The 17,320-nt window shown below is 44.2% G+C and overlaps 1 protein-coding gene across 1 annotated transcript in view; it reads left to right on the top strand.

The window, feature by feature from the left end:
* Positions 1-17,320, top strand: part of BAIAP2L1 (BAR/IMD domain containing adaptor protein 2 like 1) — a 117,972-nt gene that overhangs the window by 51,488 nt on the left and 49,164 nt on the right. Inside the window, exon 3 of the mRNA XM_017861643.1 lies at positions 1,589-1,675. Coding sequence (XP_017717132.1) covers positions 1,589-1,675 — 87 coding nt within the window. The remainder of the gene's footprint in view (positions 1-1,588; positions 1,676-17,320) is intronic.

Here is a 17,320-nt window from a genome sequence, read left to right as displayed (position 1 = left end):
TTTTTTTTTTTTTTTTTTTTTTTTTTTTTGTAATTAGCCAGGAATGGTGGCACGTCCCTGTAGTCCCAGCTACTCGGGAGGCTGAGGCAGAAGGATCCTTTGAGCCCAGGAGGTCAAGGCTGCAGTGAGCCATGATTGTGCCACCGCACTCCAGCCTGGGTGAAAGAACAAGACTCTGCCTCTAAAAAAAAAATAAATAAAATAAAATCCACCTTGTTAAAACAATTGCCCATTATACATTGGGGCATTGCAGCTGGTGTAGCCTCTGGGCTTCCCAAGGGCTCCTTTAGCTCCAAAACCGTGTGGTCTCCAAAGCTCCAGGAGAAACTGATTTCTATGTCTGAAACCAATCTTACAGTAAAATTCCAAATAAATGCTTTTCTCCAAAATGACAGTAACCAGTCTGGGTCTGTATCATACACCTTCAGTACCTTCAAACCTAGATGGTAAAGTGAAAAAAGTGTATTCGCAGCTTCCATTTGTTCGTCCATTGCTCACATTCTTAGGGCATTTTAAGGATGAGCAACCTTTGTTTCAGAAAGGGTAAGTGATTTGCCCCAGGAGGTCACGTAGTTATAATTTCGTCTTCAGAATCAGTTTGAAGGGGGCAGTATTATTTTTAAGATAATTAGAACCCACCTTGTAGCAATAAAAGTTTTCCTGTCTTTGCCAAAAAATAAAAAAATGTAGAGGATTCAGTTGGTTTTTTCAGACAATTGTATTGCTTTTTGGAAAGATAATGTATTTCAAATTTCATATATTCTCTCCTGGCAACGAATAGGTTGGTTGGTTGTGGCTCAAAATGTCTTTTTCAATAGAATAATGAAGCACTGCCATCAAAGGACCAGACTCCTAGACCACTTCACACAACTCCTTCTGACTAAGAATGTTGTAGACCTGGAGTGCTGGAGAAGAACTAGCTCAGAAAGGATTTCTGGCTGGAGAGGATGTGTTTCTTTTTTTATTTTTATTTTTGAGACAATATCTGGCTCTGTCACCCAGACTAGAATGCAGTGTCACGATCTCAGCTCACTTGCAACCTCCACCTCCTGGGCTCAAGCGATCCTCTCACCTCAACCTCCCAAGTAGCTGGGACTGCAGACACACTCCACCATGCCTGTCTAATTTATGTATTTTTTTTTTTTTTGTAGAGGCGGGGTTTTACCATGTTGCCCAGGCTGGTCTCAAACTCTTGAGCTCAAACAATCCTCCCGCCTCAGACTCCCAAAGTGCTGGGATTACAGGTGTGAGCCACCGTGCCTAGCCAAAGCCCTAGTTCAACGTTAGGAACACATCCACTCTGAAACTGGCATCAGGAGCAAGCAGAGCCTTCTCTGGACCTTCAGCCCCTGCTGCTGAAGGTTCCCCGGGGCTGGGCAGAGACGAGGATCTCATGTGACTATCCCTTGGCTGGGGGGCCTCCACCCCGGTGCAGCTCTCAACACAGGCCTTACCTCCTGAGAGCCACACCTGCCACGGCCCAAACCTTGCGGCCAGAAGGGACCGAGGGGTGTTTGAAAGAAAACTTGTGTCGCTTCCTCCTTTCCTTGTCTAAGTGACGATTTTGTGTGTCACCTTTCGTGTCTAGCTATGATCCTGGCAGGAAAAGCCTACTACGATGGAGTGGCCAAGATCGGTGAGATTGCCACCGGGTCCCCCGTGTCGACTGAACTGGGTGAGCCATCTGTCCCTTTATACGTAAACCCCACTTGTCATCCCGTGAACCCCGATAGAAACGCATGGGACGGCCCAGTCCAGAACAGGAGAGATCTGGACCACCATGCTGCGGTTCTGCTTCACCGTGGTCTGTGGATACTGACGCTTAGTCGGAGGGTGGACCGGGGCTGGTGCCGGAGGGCAAGTGGAGGCCTTGTTTTCTGGCCAGCCTCCCTGCTCTCCTAGGAACTTGAGCTTTTGCCCTGGGTGCCTGGGCTCTCACCCTTCCCCCTGGGAGTTTGACCTACATTCCTGATGGGCGAGCAGGGCCTCCTGGGGCCTCGGGCTGCGGCCGGAGTGTTTCCTGTGACTCACCTAGTAGAAAATCCAACTCCTTTACGTTGCTCTGTTGGCCCTTGCCTCTTCCCTGGTTGCTTTCAGCTGTGATTTTTCCGGTTCTGCTGGTATGAATCACTCTCCTGTGCAGGCAGAGAGGGCGGTCATACCCTGGGCAGTGCCTGCTGCCGAGGGGATCTGGGCTTCTGTTTACAGAACACTTCACTGTCGGGGGGGAAAGGTGGGCTTTTAAAACAGCCCCACACAGCACCCTCATTTAAAAAATGTGTTGAATATGTTTTATTGTACAAAGGGTAAAATTTCTGGCTTGACCGGAGGAAAAATCATGGTAAAGTGTATGTGTGTGGTTAAAGAAAAGTGCATCCATGTCCAGTTAAGAAGTAGGAAGGGGAAGCAAAGGAGTAGGGAGGCATCACCAAGGGAAGGTACGGGCAAGCCACATGGTTTCTCGATGGAGCTGTCCTGAGGGTTTTTAGGATTGTTTGGAAAGCTCTTAACTGACCCATAAAAGACAGGAACAAGTGAGACGCCTGACAGTGGAGTTGGGGAGCTGGGCTGTTGGATGCAGAGGCGATCTGGGTCCTCATGGTCTCTGAGGACTTTGCACTTGAGTTTATAAAGCCATAGGCACACGGTAGACTATATGCGGGAAGTGATGTCCTGTTAGTGAATAAGTCAGTACTGCCAGAAAGAGATCTAGATATTTTTTATTTTTATTTTTTTTTTATTGAGACAGAGTCTCGCTCGTTGCCCAAGCTGGAGTGCAGTGGCATGATCTCGGCTCACTGCAACCTCTGCTGCCCAAGTTCAAGTGATTCTCCTGCCTCAGCCTCCTGAGTTGCCGGGACTACAGATGCCCGCCACCATGAGCGGCTAATTTTTTTGTATTTTTAGTAGAGACGGGGTTTTGCCATATTGGCCAGGCTGGTCTCGAACTCCTGACCTCAGGTGATACTCCTGCCTCAGCCTCCCAACGTACTGAGATTACAGGTGTGAGCCACCACGCCCAGCCTATATTTATTTATATATATATATATATATATATACACACACACACTATTTTATAGTTATGTATTTATTTATTTATTTTAGAGATGGGGTCTCTCTGTGTTGGCCAGGTTAGTCTTGAACTCTTGGCCTCTAGTAGTCCCCCCCACCTTGGCCTCTCAAAGTGCTAGGATGACCAGCCTCACCCAGCCCAGTACTGCTATATTTAATGGACTCACATGCAGAAGTTTTCCAAAATCCTGTCTGTGCCCTGGTTGGTGCCATAATCCTGCATGTGCCAGCGAGGACTGAACCGTAGTAACTCTGTTCCAAGCACGATGAATGTAATAAAATATGGAGGCTGCTGGATGTAGACAGAAGCAGAGAGCAAAACCTAGGATGTTTGGGGGAGTTGTTGAGATGACTATAAGGTTCCAAAAATAGCATAAATAAAAAGTAACATCCTATTGGTGTCATGCCTGAGAAAGAAAACATGCGTGACCCTTACATTAAAACATATGGCACTCCGACTCACCACACCCAGTTTGCCTTTTAAATGTTTTATGGGTCCTGCCACTGTTTAAATAAGACTTCTGCTCCACACCTTACTTGAGTCAGCCGTGAGTTCCTAATGTTGAAACAGCTATTTCCACAGCAACTATGTTGGTATAAACAACACAGGCTTAGAACTTTCATTTCAGTGAGGAAAATATTTTGTGATGGTGAAATTTCTTTCATGTGCATGCATATATATATATATGGTGTATTTTTTGTTTGTTTTTGTTTGTTTTTTGAGACAGAGTCTCACTCTGTCACCCAGGCTGGAGTGCAGTGGCATGATCTTGGCTCCCTGCAGCCTCTGCCTCCAGGGTTCAAGCAATTCTCTCGCGTCAGCCTCCTGAGCAGCTGAGATTACAGGTGCCCGCCACCATACCCGGCTAATTTTCCTATTTTTAATACAGACATGATTTCACCATCTTGGCCAGGCTGGTCTTGAACTCCTGACCTCAGGTGATCCACCTGCCTCCGCCTCTCAAAATGCTAGGATTATAGGTGAGAGCCACCGTGCCCAGCCACTTGTGTGTATGTATTTTATTCAGAGGGAACAGAAATAACTTTCTGTTGTATTTAGTTTCAAGCTGTCCTTTTGCTTAATACTTGCTATCTCATGCAATTACTGGTTTTTCTTCTCATTTCTGGCAATTCCATGGTACAATCCTATCTCAGGAGAAGTTACTTCCTTGACTGGCTCCGTTTTTATTTTATTGATACAGTTCAGACTAAAAAGGCACCCCGTATCTGTTTAAATTCCCTGTATGGAAGAGTCGTGGACAATTCGTAGAAAAAAAAAAAGACCAAAGATAGATTGTATTTTTCTCATCTTCCAAGAAGATTTTATTGTCTAGTTACTTCGTGTTGGTATTTGGTATTCACAACTTCATCATGAAACTTAACTCTCTCTCCCTACGAGAAAACTCAAAGGGGTGTTATCACATATGTGAAAATCATGAATCATTTCAAAACGCTCATTCTGTGAGCCTCGAGGGTCGGCCTGTGTGACAGTGGTACCATTTCTGATGTTTAGCTGTGGATACTTAGACTTAGGTCCCTCCTGGATCAGCTCACTCATTGCTGTGTGAACAACGTAGGATGCTTTGGCCCAAAAGTAAAAAAATAAAATACCCAATGAACAGTGAGTTAAGCAATCAGCATCTTTATTATTCCGTATGAGGAGCAGCAGGTTGTCAGTTAATCATCGCTAGAGACCCAGGTTCCTTCTCTCTGTCTTCTCATCCTCATACTCATTTCCTCATGGTGCCAGGATGGCTGCCACTGCCTCTCCAACCATCACATCCTCTCTCCCCCCATTGTCTCCAAAGGTAGGAAGGGGAATTTCTTCTCAGGTGTGCTGGCTTCCTTTGCCCCAAAGCTCCAGCACACAGCCCGTTATACCCCATGGCCCAATTTAGATCACACGCCCAGGACCCAGCTGCCAGCAAAGCTCCTCAGGCATGAGACAAGGAACACCAGGGCACAGAGGGTGTAGCTGTTAGGAGATGGCCTGGTGACAGCCCCCACGTCGGCATCTCTGGTATTAAAGGTCTGTTTTCAACAACTTTCAGCGAAAGGGCAGGACTCATAGAAATGTTAGCGGTGCCCTGGGTGTACATGGTGCTTCCGCGTTTTGTGTGTGTCTGAGTGGAGCCATGTTTTTCTCCCTCATGGGCCGGTGTGTGGTTTTACCAGCAAGCATATACTTCAAACTTTGTAACTGCGGCCAGGCATCGCAGTGGCTCAGGCCTGTAATCCCAGAACTTTGGAAGGCCGAGCAGATCACCCGAGGTCAGGAGTTCAAGCCTTGCCTGGCCAACATGGTGAAACCCTGTCTGTACTAAAAATACCAAAAAATTAGCCAGGCACGGTGGCTCATGCCTATAATTCCAACTACTCGAGAGGCTGAGACAGGAGAATCACTTGAAACCGGGAGGCAGAGGTTGTGGTGAGCCGAGATCGCGCCATTACAGTCCAGCCTAGGCAACAGAGCGAGACTCCATCTCAAAAAACAAACAAAAACTTCATAATTGCTGTTTTTCCTGGGCCCTCTCACTTTTTTCCCCAGAAGACCACAGCCATCCTTTCCAGTCTGTTTCTATTTGGGAAGGGGAGATCTAAGCACAGAGGAAGAAATAGTGGCCTTGGGGTAGGGGGCCTTAGGGTAGCTGTAGGTTTTTTCTGCTGTTTTTGTTGTTGTTGTTGTTGTTGTTGTTGTTGTTGTTGTTGTTGTAAGACCAAGTCTCACTCTGTCACCCAGGCTGGAATGCAGTGGCGCAATCTTGGCTCACTGCAACTTCCGCCTCCCAGGTTAAAGCGATTCTCCTGCCTCAGCCTCCTGAGTAGCTGGGACTACAGGTGTGTGTGTACCACCACACCCAGCTAATTATTGTATTTTTAGTAGAGATGAGGTTTCACCATGTTGGCCAGGCTATTCTCAATCTCTTGACATCATGATCTGCCCGCCTTGGTCTCCCAAAGTGCTGGGATTACAGGCGTGAGCCACTGCCCCCGACCATTTTTTTTTTTTTTTTTGTATTAAAGATGGGGTTTCACCATGTTGACCAGGCTAGTCTTGAACTCCTGACTTAAGGTAATCCACCTGCCTCAGCCTCCCAAAGTGCTGGGATTACAGGTGTGAACCACTGCACCCAGGCTGACGGGACTTTTCGAGAAGGGGATGAGAGGTTGTCGTTAGTGTCTGAGCGGCTGGCAGGCATCATGATAAGCAGTCACAGTCCCCTTGGAAATGGTGGTTTCACTGGGGTTCCGACCATAAACGCCAGGAGTTATGGGGTAAGGATGGTGGAAATCACAGAAGAGTAGCGTGTGCGTGGCCCGTCTTAGAAGTATTGTTCACTCTTGTGCCGTCTTAGAAGTATTGCCCTGCTCTTGCACCATGTGCTTCCGTACAGAAACGCGGGTCTCCGGACGTGTCCACCGCATGCCGGGCACTTTTGTCTCATTTCATCCTCAGTAGCCTCCTGGGTGACTTCTTCATCAGTGGCTGCAGGGTGCAGTGTTTCCTCGGGGCGGCTGATAGGCCCTAAGGGTAAACGTAGCCATCACCTTTTTCTGCATGAGCCTAAGCGATAACAAGTGATAACCTCCATGGGCAACCACATTGGGTCACATGTCCCCAGCAAGGTGTTTGGCAGCCAAGCTAGGCAGCGCATGGACTGTGGGGGTGGTTACCCCTCCAGGGATGGTAGGGACATGGGTGCTGCCTGGGTTGCAGAGCTCACCCCGCCCAGGTGAGTCCAGGAAAGATCCTGTGACCCAGGACAGTAAGGCCAGGCCACATCTCACTTTCCCCTGAGACAGCCGGATAGCATGCCGCCTGGCACCTAGGAGATGCTCGGGAGTGGTGACGTTGCCACATTCCTGCTGTTAACTTGTGTGACCCCGGGTGACACTTCACCTTGGGCAGTGGGTTATTTACTCATCATGGAGGTGACAGCCACGCCTTCCAGGTCATTAGATGAAATGAGATGATTTGCCTTGTGGCTTCTGTATCAAAGACTGGAAAGATGCCTCTCTGTTTCTACTTCACACATTCGCAAATATTTCAGAATTTAAAAACAGTGGCAATTTTCTTCATTGACATTCTCCTCATACGGTAGGTAATAAAAGTTTGTAAGAATATATAGCATTTTCTTTTCTTTTTTCTTTTCTTTTTTTTTTTGAGGCAGAGTCTCACTCTGTTGCCCAGGCTGAAGTGCAGTGGTGCGATCTTGGCTCACTGCAATCTCTGCCTCCCGGGTTCAAGCGATTCTCGTGACACACCCTCCTGAGTAGCTGGGATTATAGGTGCCTACTACCATGCCTAGCTAATTATTGTATTTTTAATAGAGATGGGTTTTGTCATTTTGCCCAGGCTGGTCTTTAACTCCTGACCTCAAGTGATCTGGCCACCTTGGCCTCCCAAAGTGCTGGGATTATAGACATGAGCCACTGCACCCGGCCAGAATATATATTTTTCTTGATTATTCATGAACCAGTTGTTCAAGTCTCTCCATTGTGTCTTTGTTTTCTGTTTCATTGGTCTCTCCTTTACTCTCCTCCACGTATCTTTGAGATGACTCTGTTATTCTTTTTCTCATTTCTTTTTTTATTATTATTTAAGTTCTGGGATACATGTGAAGAACGTGCAGGTTTGTTACATAGATACACACGTGCCATGGTGGTTTGCTGCACCCATCAACCCATCATCTACATTAGGTATTTCTGCTAATGCTATCCCTCCCCAGCCCCCCACCCTCCGACAGGCCCCAGTGTGTGATGTTCCCCTGCCTGTGTCCATGTGTTCTCGTTGTTCAGCTCCTGCTTAGGAGTGAGAACATGCGGTGTTTGGTTTTCTGTTCCTGTGTTACTTTGCTGAGAATGATGGTTTCCAGCTTCATCCACGTCCCTGCAAAGAACATGAACTCATCCTTTTTTATGGCTGCTTTTTTTCTAATTTCTTAAGTGGTACATGTAACTCATTAATTTTAAAATCAGGCAGCCCTGCTTTGCATGGCAATGGCATCATAAAATGCGCAAGCTGAAACCACACAAAGTGTGGTTTTATGCTGCAAAATTACATTGTTCTATGACCTTTAAAATGTTTGTTAAAAACTCTCACTGTCAGTTAGAAATGTACAGGGAAATCACACAATAGTAAAACTAATATTAGTGCACTTTAAAGCATTAGAAACATTGGGAATTAGAGTTTTATTTGTAAAATCCTATCAGGAGTGGTGTAAATAGTGCTTGCCACTTTCTAATGGCTTATGATAGAGCGAGCATCTTTTCTATGCTTTAGCAAATTGCCATACTCCTTACCAAATTTGGATCAGCTTCCAACATTTTATCCTTGCGATTACAATGTTGTGAAATACCTTCAGGAGTTCCTTCAAGGTGAAGTTTGTTTTTTGTGTTTTGTTTTGTTTTGTTTTGTTGCTGGCATCGCTTTCCCTGAAACACCTTCATCCTTTTCATCACAGCCACTTGCCTCAATTATGTTGATAAGTTTCGGCCTCACTCAGTTCCTGTGGCCGTTCCTCCAGTGCCTCAAAGGCCAGCAGTGTCAGCATTTCCAGTCAGCTATTTCTTCTCTAACTCTATCTACGTTTGACTCAGTGTTGCTACTTTTCATTTCATTTATGCCTCTTCAGTTTTGTTGGCCAATTTCTCTTGCAGTTACTCATTTTTGTAACACCACCTGGGTTATCACTGGGAGACAAGGAGGCAACACAGCTACACACTTGGCTGTCTGTGAGGATGCTCTGCTATCCTTGCACCAATAACAGACTGTCTTAATTACTGCAACTTTCTAATCTTGATACCTAGTAGCATAACTCCTCTATTTGAGAGTACCTTGGCTATTCTATGACCTCTGCATTTGCTTATATTTTAGAATCAGCTTGTCAATTTCCACTTTAAAAAATTCACTTGGAATTTTGATTGGAATACTTTGAATTTACAGGTTGATTTCGGTGGAGTTGACATCTTAGCAATATTGACATCTTAGCAATATTGACATCTTAGCAAATATGGATTTTCTAATCCATGAAAATGGTGTATGATTTCATTTATTTGAGATTTCTTTCATTTCTGTAGCACTATTTTGTATTTTTTATTGTGAAAGTCTCCTGCTTTTTTATAGATTCACTCTTTCTGTGTTTTGTCCTATTGTAAATGGTCTTTTAAATTTTATTTCCTGATTGCTGGTTCCATTGAATTTTTTTTATTACAGTGCCTGTCTTTCATTACTGGAAGTTCTATTTAGTTCTTTTTGAAATCTGCAAATTAATTTTTTTGTCGTATTTATTTTTATAGCAGCTTGAGATATAGTTCACCCATTTAAAGTATACAGTTCACTGGTATATTCACAAAGTTGTATGATTATCACCACAGTTAACTTCAGGATATTTTCATCACCTCAGAAAGAAACCCTTACCCACTAGCAGTCGCTTCCCGTTTAACTCCAGCCGTATCCAACCATTCATATGCTGTACATCTTTAACACTTGTTATTGTCTCTTTTTTTAGTATACCCATCCTGTAAACGATTTTACACATCCTGTAGTGTGAAGTGGGCTCTCATTTTGGCTTACGTTCACATCTCCCTAGTGACTAATGACATTGAGCATATTTTCATGTTCTTACTGGCCATTTGCATATCTTCTTTGAAGAAATGTCCATTCAGATCCTTTGCCCATTTTAAACTAATTTTTTTTTAATTACTGAGTTTGCAAATTGACTTTTAGGCTGGAGCGCAGTGGCGCGATCTCAGCTCACTGCAATCTCTGCCTCCCAGGTTCAAGCGATTCTCGTGCCTCAGCCTCCCGAATAGCTGGGACTACAGTACCCCGCCACTACACCCAGCTAATTTTTGTATTTTTAGTAGAGACGAGATTTCACAATATTGGTCAGGCTAGTCTCGAACTCCTAACTTCAGGTGATCCTCCCACCTCGTCCTCCCAATGTGCTGGGATTACAGGCGTGAGCCACTGTGCCCGGCTGTCTTTTCATGTTCTTACTGGCCATTTGCGTATCTTCTTTGGAGAAATGTCTGTTCAGATCCTTTGCCCATTTTAAATTATGTTTTTTTTATTATTATTGAGTTTGCAAATTGACTTTTGTCATTTATACAGCAGTTCCCTTGCTTGAAGTTCTTGAGACTCCAATTTCGTTAGGTGTTTTTATTGTATCTCTTGATGGCTGTTCATGAAGGATTCTTTCTGTAAGGGTTTTGCCAAGTCCTCTTGTTCTCTTCCATGTTGGGCTGGTTGTTCTCTTTATTGTGGGTGTAAATTTTTTCTGTTTTTTGAGACACGGTCTTGCTATGTTGCCCAGGCTGGTCTTGAACTCTTAGGCTCAAGTGATCCTCCTGCCTCAGCCTTATGGAAGATGTACAAGTTTTGCTGTTGGAAATCACCAGGAAATTAAAAGGAGAAATGCCAAGCAATGGGAGAGTCTCTCTGATTCTCTGAAAAATAATATAGTTCACTTCTTTTCCTTTTTTTTTTTTTGAGACGGAGTTTTGCTCTTGTTGCCCAGGCTGGAGTGCAATGGTGTGATCTCAGCTCACTGCAACCTCCGCCTCCCAAGTTCAAGCGATTCTCCTGCCTCAGCCTCCCAAGTAGCTGGGATTACAGGCATGCACTACCATGCCCAGCTAATCTTTTGCAATTTTAGTAGAGACAGAGTTTCACCATGTTGGTCAGGCTGGTCTCAAACTCCTGACCTCAGGTGACCCACCCACCTTGGCCTCCCAAAGTGCTGGGATTACAGGCATGAGCCACTGCACCCAGCCTACTTCTTACGAAGAAGATACTCTTTAATATACATATGCAAAATTTGCAAGTTAGTCTTAGTATCTAAAACTTAAGAAATAATGACAGATTTAAATGATGTGCAAATCTGTCAGACCTACATTTCACCCCCACCAGCGAATTCATTTCTTGATTTTGCTCCTTAAAAGACCCTTTGTGAATAGAATCTGTTCTATTAGAGAGATGATTCAGAAAATGTGTCCTTGCTCTTTTTTCAAGTATATTTGAAAATGATAGAAAAATATTGATGATTTAAAGAGAAATAGCAAATTCTAGTTATTTTCATGCTGAATGTTCTCAATGACTTGAAGATAAGAGTTAGCGTATAATTTGAAAACTTTTAATTTCATTTTGCTAAAATATCACCTGTACCAGAGGTACCTTAACTGCAGGGCTGAGCAAACTACAGCCAGGGATGACCAGGGCCTGCTTGTAAAGAAAGTTGTTTGTTTGGTTTTTGAGACGGAGTCTTGCTCCATCGCCAGGCTGGAGTGCTGTGACGCTATCTCAGCCCACTGCAACCGCCACCTCCCAGGTTCAAGTGATTCTCTTGCCTCAGCCTCCCTAGTAGCTGGGACTACAGGTGCTCACCACCACACCCAGCTGATTTTTTTTGTATTTTTAGTAGAGACGGGGTTTCACCATATTGGCCAGGATGGTCTCTATCTTTTGACCTCGTGATCCACCCGCCTTGGCCTCCCAAAGTGCTGGAATTACAGGCGTGAGCCATCACGCCCGTCCAAGAACGTTTTATTGGAACATAGCTGTGCCCGTTTGTTCCTGTCTGTGGTTGCATTCAGACAGGATACAATACAGTAGCAGGGCTGTGATACAGTAGCTGGGCTGAGTGACTGCAGCAGAGACGGTTGGCTCACAAGGCCTAACATTTTTGCAATTCGGTCCTTACCCGGACAGTAGAAGATCTTTTGTGTCATCCAGTTGCTTGCTTCAATTGGAGTAATCTCGTAAGGGATTTGGTATCCTTTTCTCCAAAGAAAAAGCATTTCCTTACTACCAGCTAGCTAAGTGTCTGAGTTTAAGGTGCATTAATGACATAATCCTAACAACCACAGTAGCATGGGATACTCAGGTCCTAACCTCTTTGTCTTGTTGGGCAGAGCAAACAAACCATAAACCCAAACCCAGAGATCTGTAGTCAGGGTTTGGCCAGTAACATATTTTAATCCAACTGTTCATTTTATTTATTTTTATTTTTATTTTTTTTGAGATAGAGTTTCGCTCTGTTGCCCAGGCTGGAGTGCAGTCGTGCGATCTTGGCTCACTGCAAACTCCACCTCCTGGGTTCAAGCGATTCTCCCACCTCAGCCTCCTGAGTAGCTGGGACTACCGGCGCCTGCCACCACACCTAGCAAATTTGTATGTGTGTGTATATATGTGTGTGTGTGTGTGTGTGTATATTTTTTTTTTCTTTTTTTCTTTTTTTTTTGAGACGGAGTCTGGCTCTGTCGCCCAGGCTGGAGTGCAGTGGCCGGATCTCAACTCACTGCAAGCTCCGCCTCCCAGGTTTACGCCATTCTCCTGCCTCAGCCTCCCGAGTAGCTGGGACTACAGGCGCCCGCCACCTCGCCCGGCTAGTTTTTTGTATTTTTTAGTAGAGACGGGGTTTCACCATGTTAGCCAGGATGGTCTCGATCTCCTGACCTCGTGATCCACCCGTCTCGGCCTCCCAAAGTGCTGGGATTACAGGCTTGAGCCACCGCGCCCAGCCTTCTTTTTCTTTTTCAATAGAGACGAGGTTTCACCATGTTGGCCAGGCTGGTCTCGAATTCCTGACCTCAAATGTTCCACCCGCCTCAGCCTCCCAAAGTGCTCAGATTACAGGCGTGAACCACTTCACCCAGCCACTCCCACTGTTTAGTTGTTAAGTAATAGGTCATAGGGTCAAATTCATGCCACTCAACAGGTGGTCAGTGTGTGTACCTGAAGTCACTCATGTGACTTTATCACATGTTAAATCCTTTATCACACGTGATAAAGGTAAATCCTTCATCACCTGTACACAGTTCAGTTCAAGGCAGCACACCTACCCAGCAGTGCCCATTTAAAAGAGGAAGCTGACATTTTCATAAACTTCCAGTTTTGTTCCTAAATCAAGCAAGGTTTATTTTTATAACTCAGAAAATTTTGAAAAGGTGAAAGGGAAAACAGAAATGGTAAGGGGAAAATGTTTTGCCAAAATCTTTAAAAGAACCTTTGAATCAGTTTTTTCATCCTTAAAGCAGAGAAAATAAAGGTTGTTCTCTTGACTTCTCAAGAAATAACAGACTTTCTTTGGGGAGTTTATAAATTTGGTTTGAGCTTTTTAGAGCTCACCATTGTGTAAACTGAGGCTGTTATTTTGTTGCAGTTTAGTCAGCCATTGCATTTTGAATCATTTATTGTTTGGGCCAGTTTCTTAAATTGGGCACAAAACAAAAGATTTTATCTCCTGACTATCAGGGAACCTAGAAAATCATAGATTTCCTTTCATCATTGATAGAATGCTTATGAATTATGCAATTTTTAAAATCTATATTATAGATTTGTCTTGCTGATACTCATAATCCGATCTGACAGTCTTTGGTCTAAAAATTAGGAGAAGCCAGGCATGGTGGCTCAGGCCGGGCGCAGTGGCTCACGCCCATAATCCCAGCACTTTGGGAAGCCGAGGCGGGCAGATCGTCTGAGGCCAGGAGTTCGAGACTAGCCAGGCCAACACGGCAAAACCCCATCTCTACTAAAAATACTAAAGTTAGCCAGGCGTGGTGGTGTGCACCTGTAATCCCAGCTACTCGGGAGGCTGAGGCATGAGAATCATTTGAACCTGGGATGCAGAGGTTGCAGTGAGCCATGATCACACCACTGCACTTCAGCCTGGGTGACAGAGCCAGACTGTCTTTAAAAAATAATAATAAAAAAAAAATAAAAAAATTTTGAAACATTTTGAACTATTAGTAATTCACAAAAGTATTACAAATATATTCCTAAGATCTGGATAATAGAATTTATACCGCAGTAGGGAAAGAGCTGAGCTGAGCCACAGCAGTTATAATTGACCAAAATCACTTATCTTTTAGTTACAGGTTAAACTCACTTTAAAGAGATTAAAATTATTCTACAAAAATAGCAAAGAAACAAGTGGAAATTTTATTTACTGAACACCGTACCTGCTATATGCCAGGCACAGTTCTAAGCACATTATAAATGTAATATTCACTCCTGTAATCGTCATGACAGCACTGTGAGGCCCATGCTTATTATTTCCATTTTACAGATGAGGAGACTGAGGTACAAAGGCAGTAACTTGCTGAGGTCGCATATCTGGTCAGTGGCTGGTTCATCTGACTCCAGGCTACCTACCAGGTATATGACCTAGCCTGCCAACTTAATTTTCTGTATGTCCGAAAGATGTGCTTTTTTAAAAAACAAAAACTTTTTTTTAGAGATGGGGTCTTTCTATGTTGCCTGGGCTGGTCTCGAACTCCTGGGCTCAAGCAGTCCTCTCACCTCAGCTTCCTGGAGTGCTGAGATTACAGGCATGAGTCACTGCACCTGGACTGTGCTTTTCTAACGTGCTTTACCTTATGGCTGTCAGATTTTTGTGCCCATTAGACTTCAGCAGAATAAAGGATCATGTTAAATCGCAAACCATCATATGTTCCACAATGGCTCAACACGTGAATATGAGTCTGTATTTTGTTGGATTTTTCTCATCTGTAATCACAATTTTGCCGATTTTACTTAGAAGCATTTATAATGCGATCATTTATTCCAGCTTTTTTTCTTGAGTAATTTTAGTTTGAGGTTTGGAAAATAATTTTTTCCTGGAAGCAAGCACATGGTAAATGCCTTTAGACCTTGCAGGTGGCTTTTTTTATCTCAGTTTTTGAGTGGATGGTCTTCTGTCTTCTCCCTCTTGGAGCAGGAAAGGTCTCAGCTAGAATAATTAGAGAGAAAGGTAGGTTTATAATTTATAAAACCTGTAAGGGCCCCCCCCCAAAAAAAAATTAGATGGGCGTGGTGGCAGGCACCTGTAATCCCAGCTACTTGGGAGACTGAGGCAGGAGAATCGCTTGAACCCAGGAGGCAGAGGTTGCAGTGAGCTGAGGTCACACCTTTGCTCTCCAGCCTGGGCAATACAGCAAAACTCCGTCCCCACCTCAAAAAAATACTTGTAAGAGCATGTACTGTGTAAGTCCTTATGTCATGTAGGCACATTGGTATAAGTATGTATACATTCCTAAAGTTTAGGAAGATGTTCTGTATTTTAAATTGTACTTGTTTACAAAAGTCGTTAAAAGGAGAACATTCCTTCTCTCAGCTTTGAAGTGAGTATATATACACTCAATGTACTAAAATTAGTAAATATTACTTACATAAAAGCTGAATCATCAAATCAAGATTAGTCAATTTAACACTTAGTGCTTCCAGATTGCTTGCTGGGCACATCCTAAGTGTAAATCTGAAACATCATTGCCTGTTTTTCATTGTGACTTTATTATGCTTGCCCGTTCTCTTAAATCTTTGGATTTTTAAGTGTATGAACAGAAAATTGTTTAAACCTAATTTTCACGTTACTCAAATTGGTCTGTTTCTCCTTGAAGTATATTGTATGTCCTAGTAACTCAAGATGGAGAGGGTGTAAGCATCCCTGTCCTCACGCTTCAGCCCCAGCCAAAGGGCAGCTGGCCAAGGGGCTGCAACAACTGGGCCGGACAACTGGCCTGTCATGGTGAGGGAGTGGCGCCAACGACCTGGGGCTGTGCCTCTGCCATCATCACCATCCTTGTTCACAAGAGCTACTTACATCCTCTTACAAATAGGTGTGGATTTGTTACTTTTTCACAGCACCGTGCTGGGCCTGCAGTGAAGGGTCAGGAACAAAAACACTAGGTGATAACACCCAAATGGGGAGTGGGAGTTTAGAGCATGCCGAGAAAGAGCTGCTGTGCTCAGACGCACAGGTAGCAGCAAAGGGCGTAGCCCACGTGACAGGTTGAAGAGAGGGATACTCAAAGATGGATGCAGCTAGAATCATGAAGCCAGTGAGGCCTGGCCATGCCAGATGCATTCCCAAGCACACCATGGTGCCACGGTGGAGGGTAGACAGTTCTGGTAGGGGGTTAGAGTCTTTGTTAGTGCTGGTGGGGTTCTAGAAGTTTTTTGGTCTGTAGCAAATTGGGAGTAAATGCACTTCCTTATGTACTCTTTCCTCTTCCCGGTGACTTAACAAAACTGTTAAGAGTGCCAACAAGCACATGAAAAGATGCATAACATCATTAGCCATTAGGAAAACACAAATCCCAACCACAAGCTAGCTACAGCACACCCAATAGAGTAGCCACAATTAAGTCAGACAATAACAAGTGTTGGCAAAGATGTGGAGAAGTTGGAACCCTCGACCATTGCTGGTGGGCATGTAAAATGGGGCAGCCACATTGGAGCCATCTGCCAGTTCCTTAAAACTCAAGCATAGAATTACTGTGTGACCAAGAATTCCATTCTAGACACTGATCCAAGGCAAATGAAACATAAGCCCACACACAGTCTTATTTGTTTGTTTGTTTATTTATTTATTTATTTATTTATTATTTATTTTAGACAGAGTCTCGCTCTGTTGCCCAGGCTGGAGTGCAGTGGTACAATCTCACCTCACCACAACCTCTGCCTCCCGGGTTCAAGCACTTCTGCCTCAGCCTCCCAAGTAGCTGGAATTACAGGCAGGCACCACCATGCCCCGCTAATTTTGTATTTTTAGTAGAGATGGTGTTTCTCCATGTCGGTCAGGCTGGTCTCAAACTCCTGACCTCAGGTGATCCGCCCACCTCAGCCTCCCAAAGTGTTGGGGTTACAGGCATGAGCCACGACACCCGGCCCACACATAGTCTTGACCACAAATGTTCAGAGCAGCACAACTCACAATAGCCAAAAGGTGGAGGCAGCCCAAATGTCCACCTGCTGATAAGTGGAAAAACAAAATGGAATATTATTTAGCCACGAAGAAGAAGTACCACTACACGCTGCTATGCAGGTGAACCTTGGACGTGTGCCAAGTCAACGAAGCCAGATAAAAAGGCCATTTATTGTATGATTTTGTTTATATGAAACGCCCAGCGTCAGCAAATCCACATAGAAAGCAGATTTTGAGGCTTCAAGGGAGAAAGCAGATTTTGAGGCTTCACGGGGGAGAGGGGAACGGGGAATGGCTGCTTAATGGCATCTCTTAAGGTGAGGAAGATGATTTTAAACTGGGTAGTGGTGACAGTTACACAATATTGTGAATGTACTAATGTTACTCTTGGTAAACTTATGTATACCACCAAAAACAGAATTAAATGAGCTAATATGGGGTATCCTAATGAATTCATACTAAAATCAGTAAAATAGGCATTGTAATAATTCAAGAGGCTAGCTGTACATACCTAAGTTTTTTTTTTTTTTTTTTTTTTT

The sequence above is a fragment of the Rhinopithecus bieti genome, unplaced genomic scaffold, assembly GCF_001698545.2.
Source record: "Rhinopithecus bieti isolate Rb0 unplaced genomic scaffold, ASM169854v2 scaffold_62057, whole genome shotgun sequence".
Taxonomy (NCBI): Eukaryota; Metazoa; Chordata; class Mammalia; order Primates; family Cercopithecidae; genus Rhinopithecus; species Rhinopithecus bieti.
Note: the sequence above shows the minus strand (reverse complement) of the source record. Positions and strands in the feature narration are given on the sequence as shown.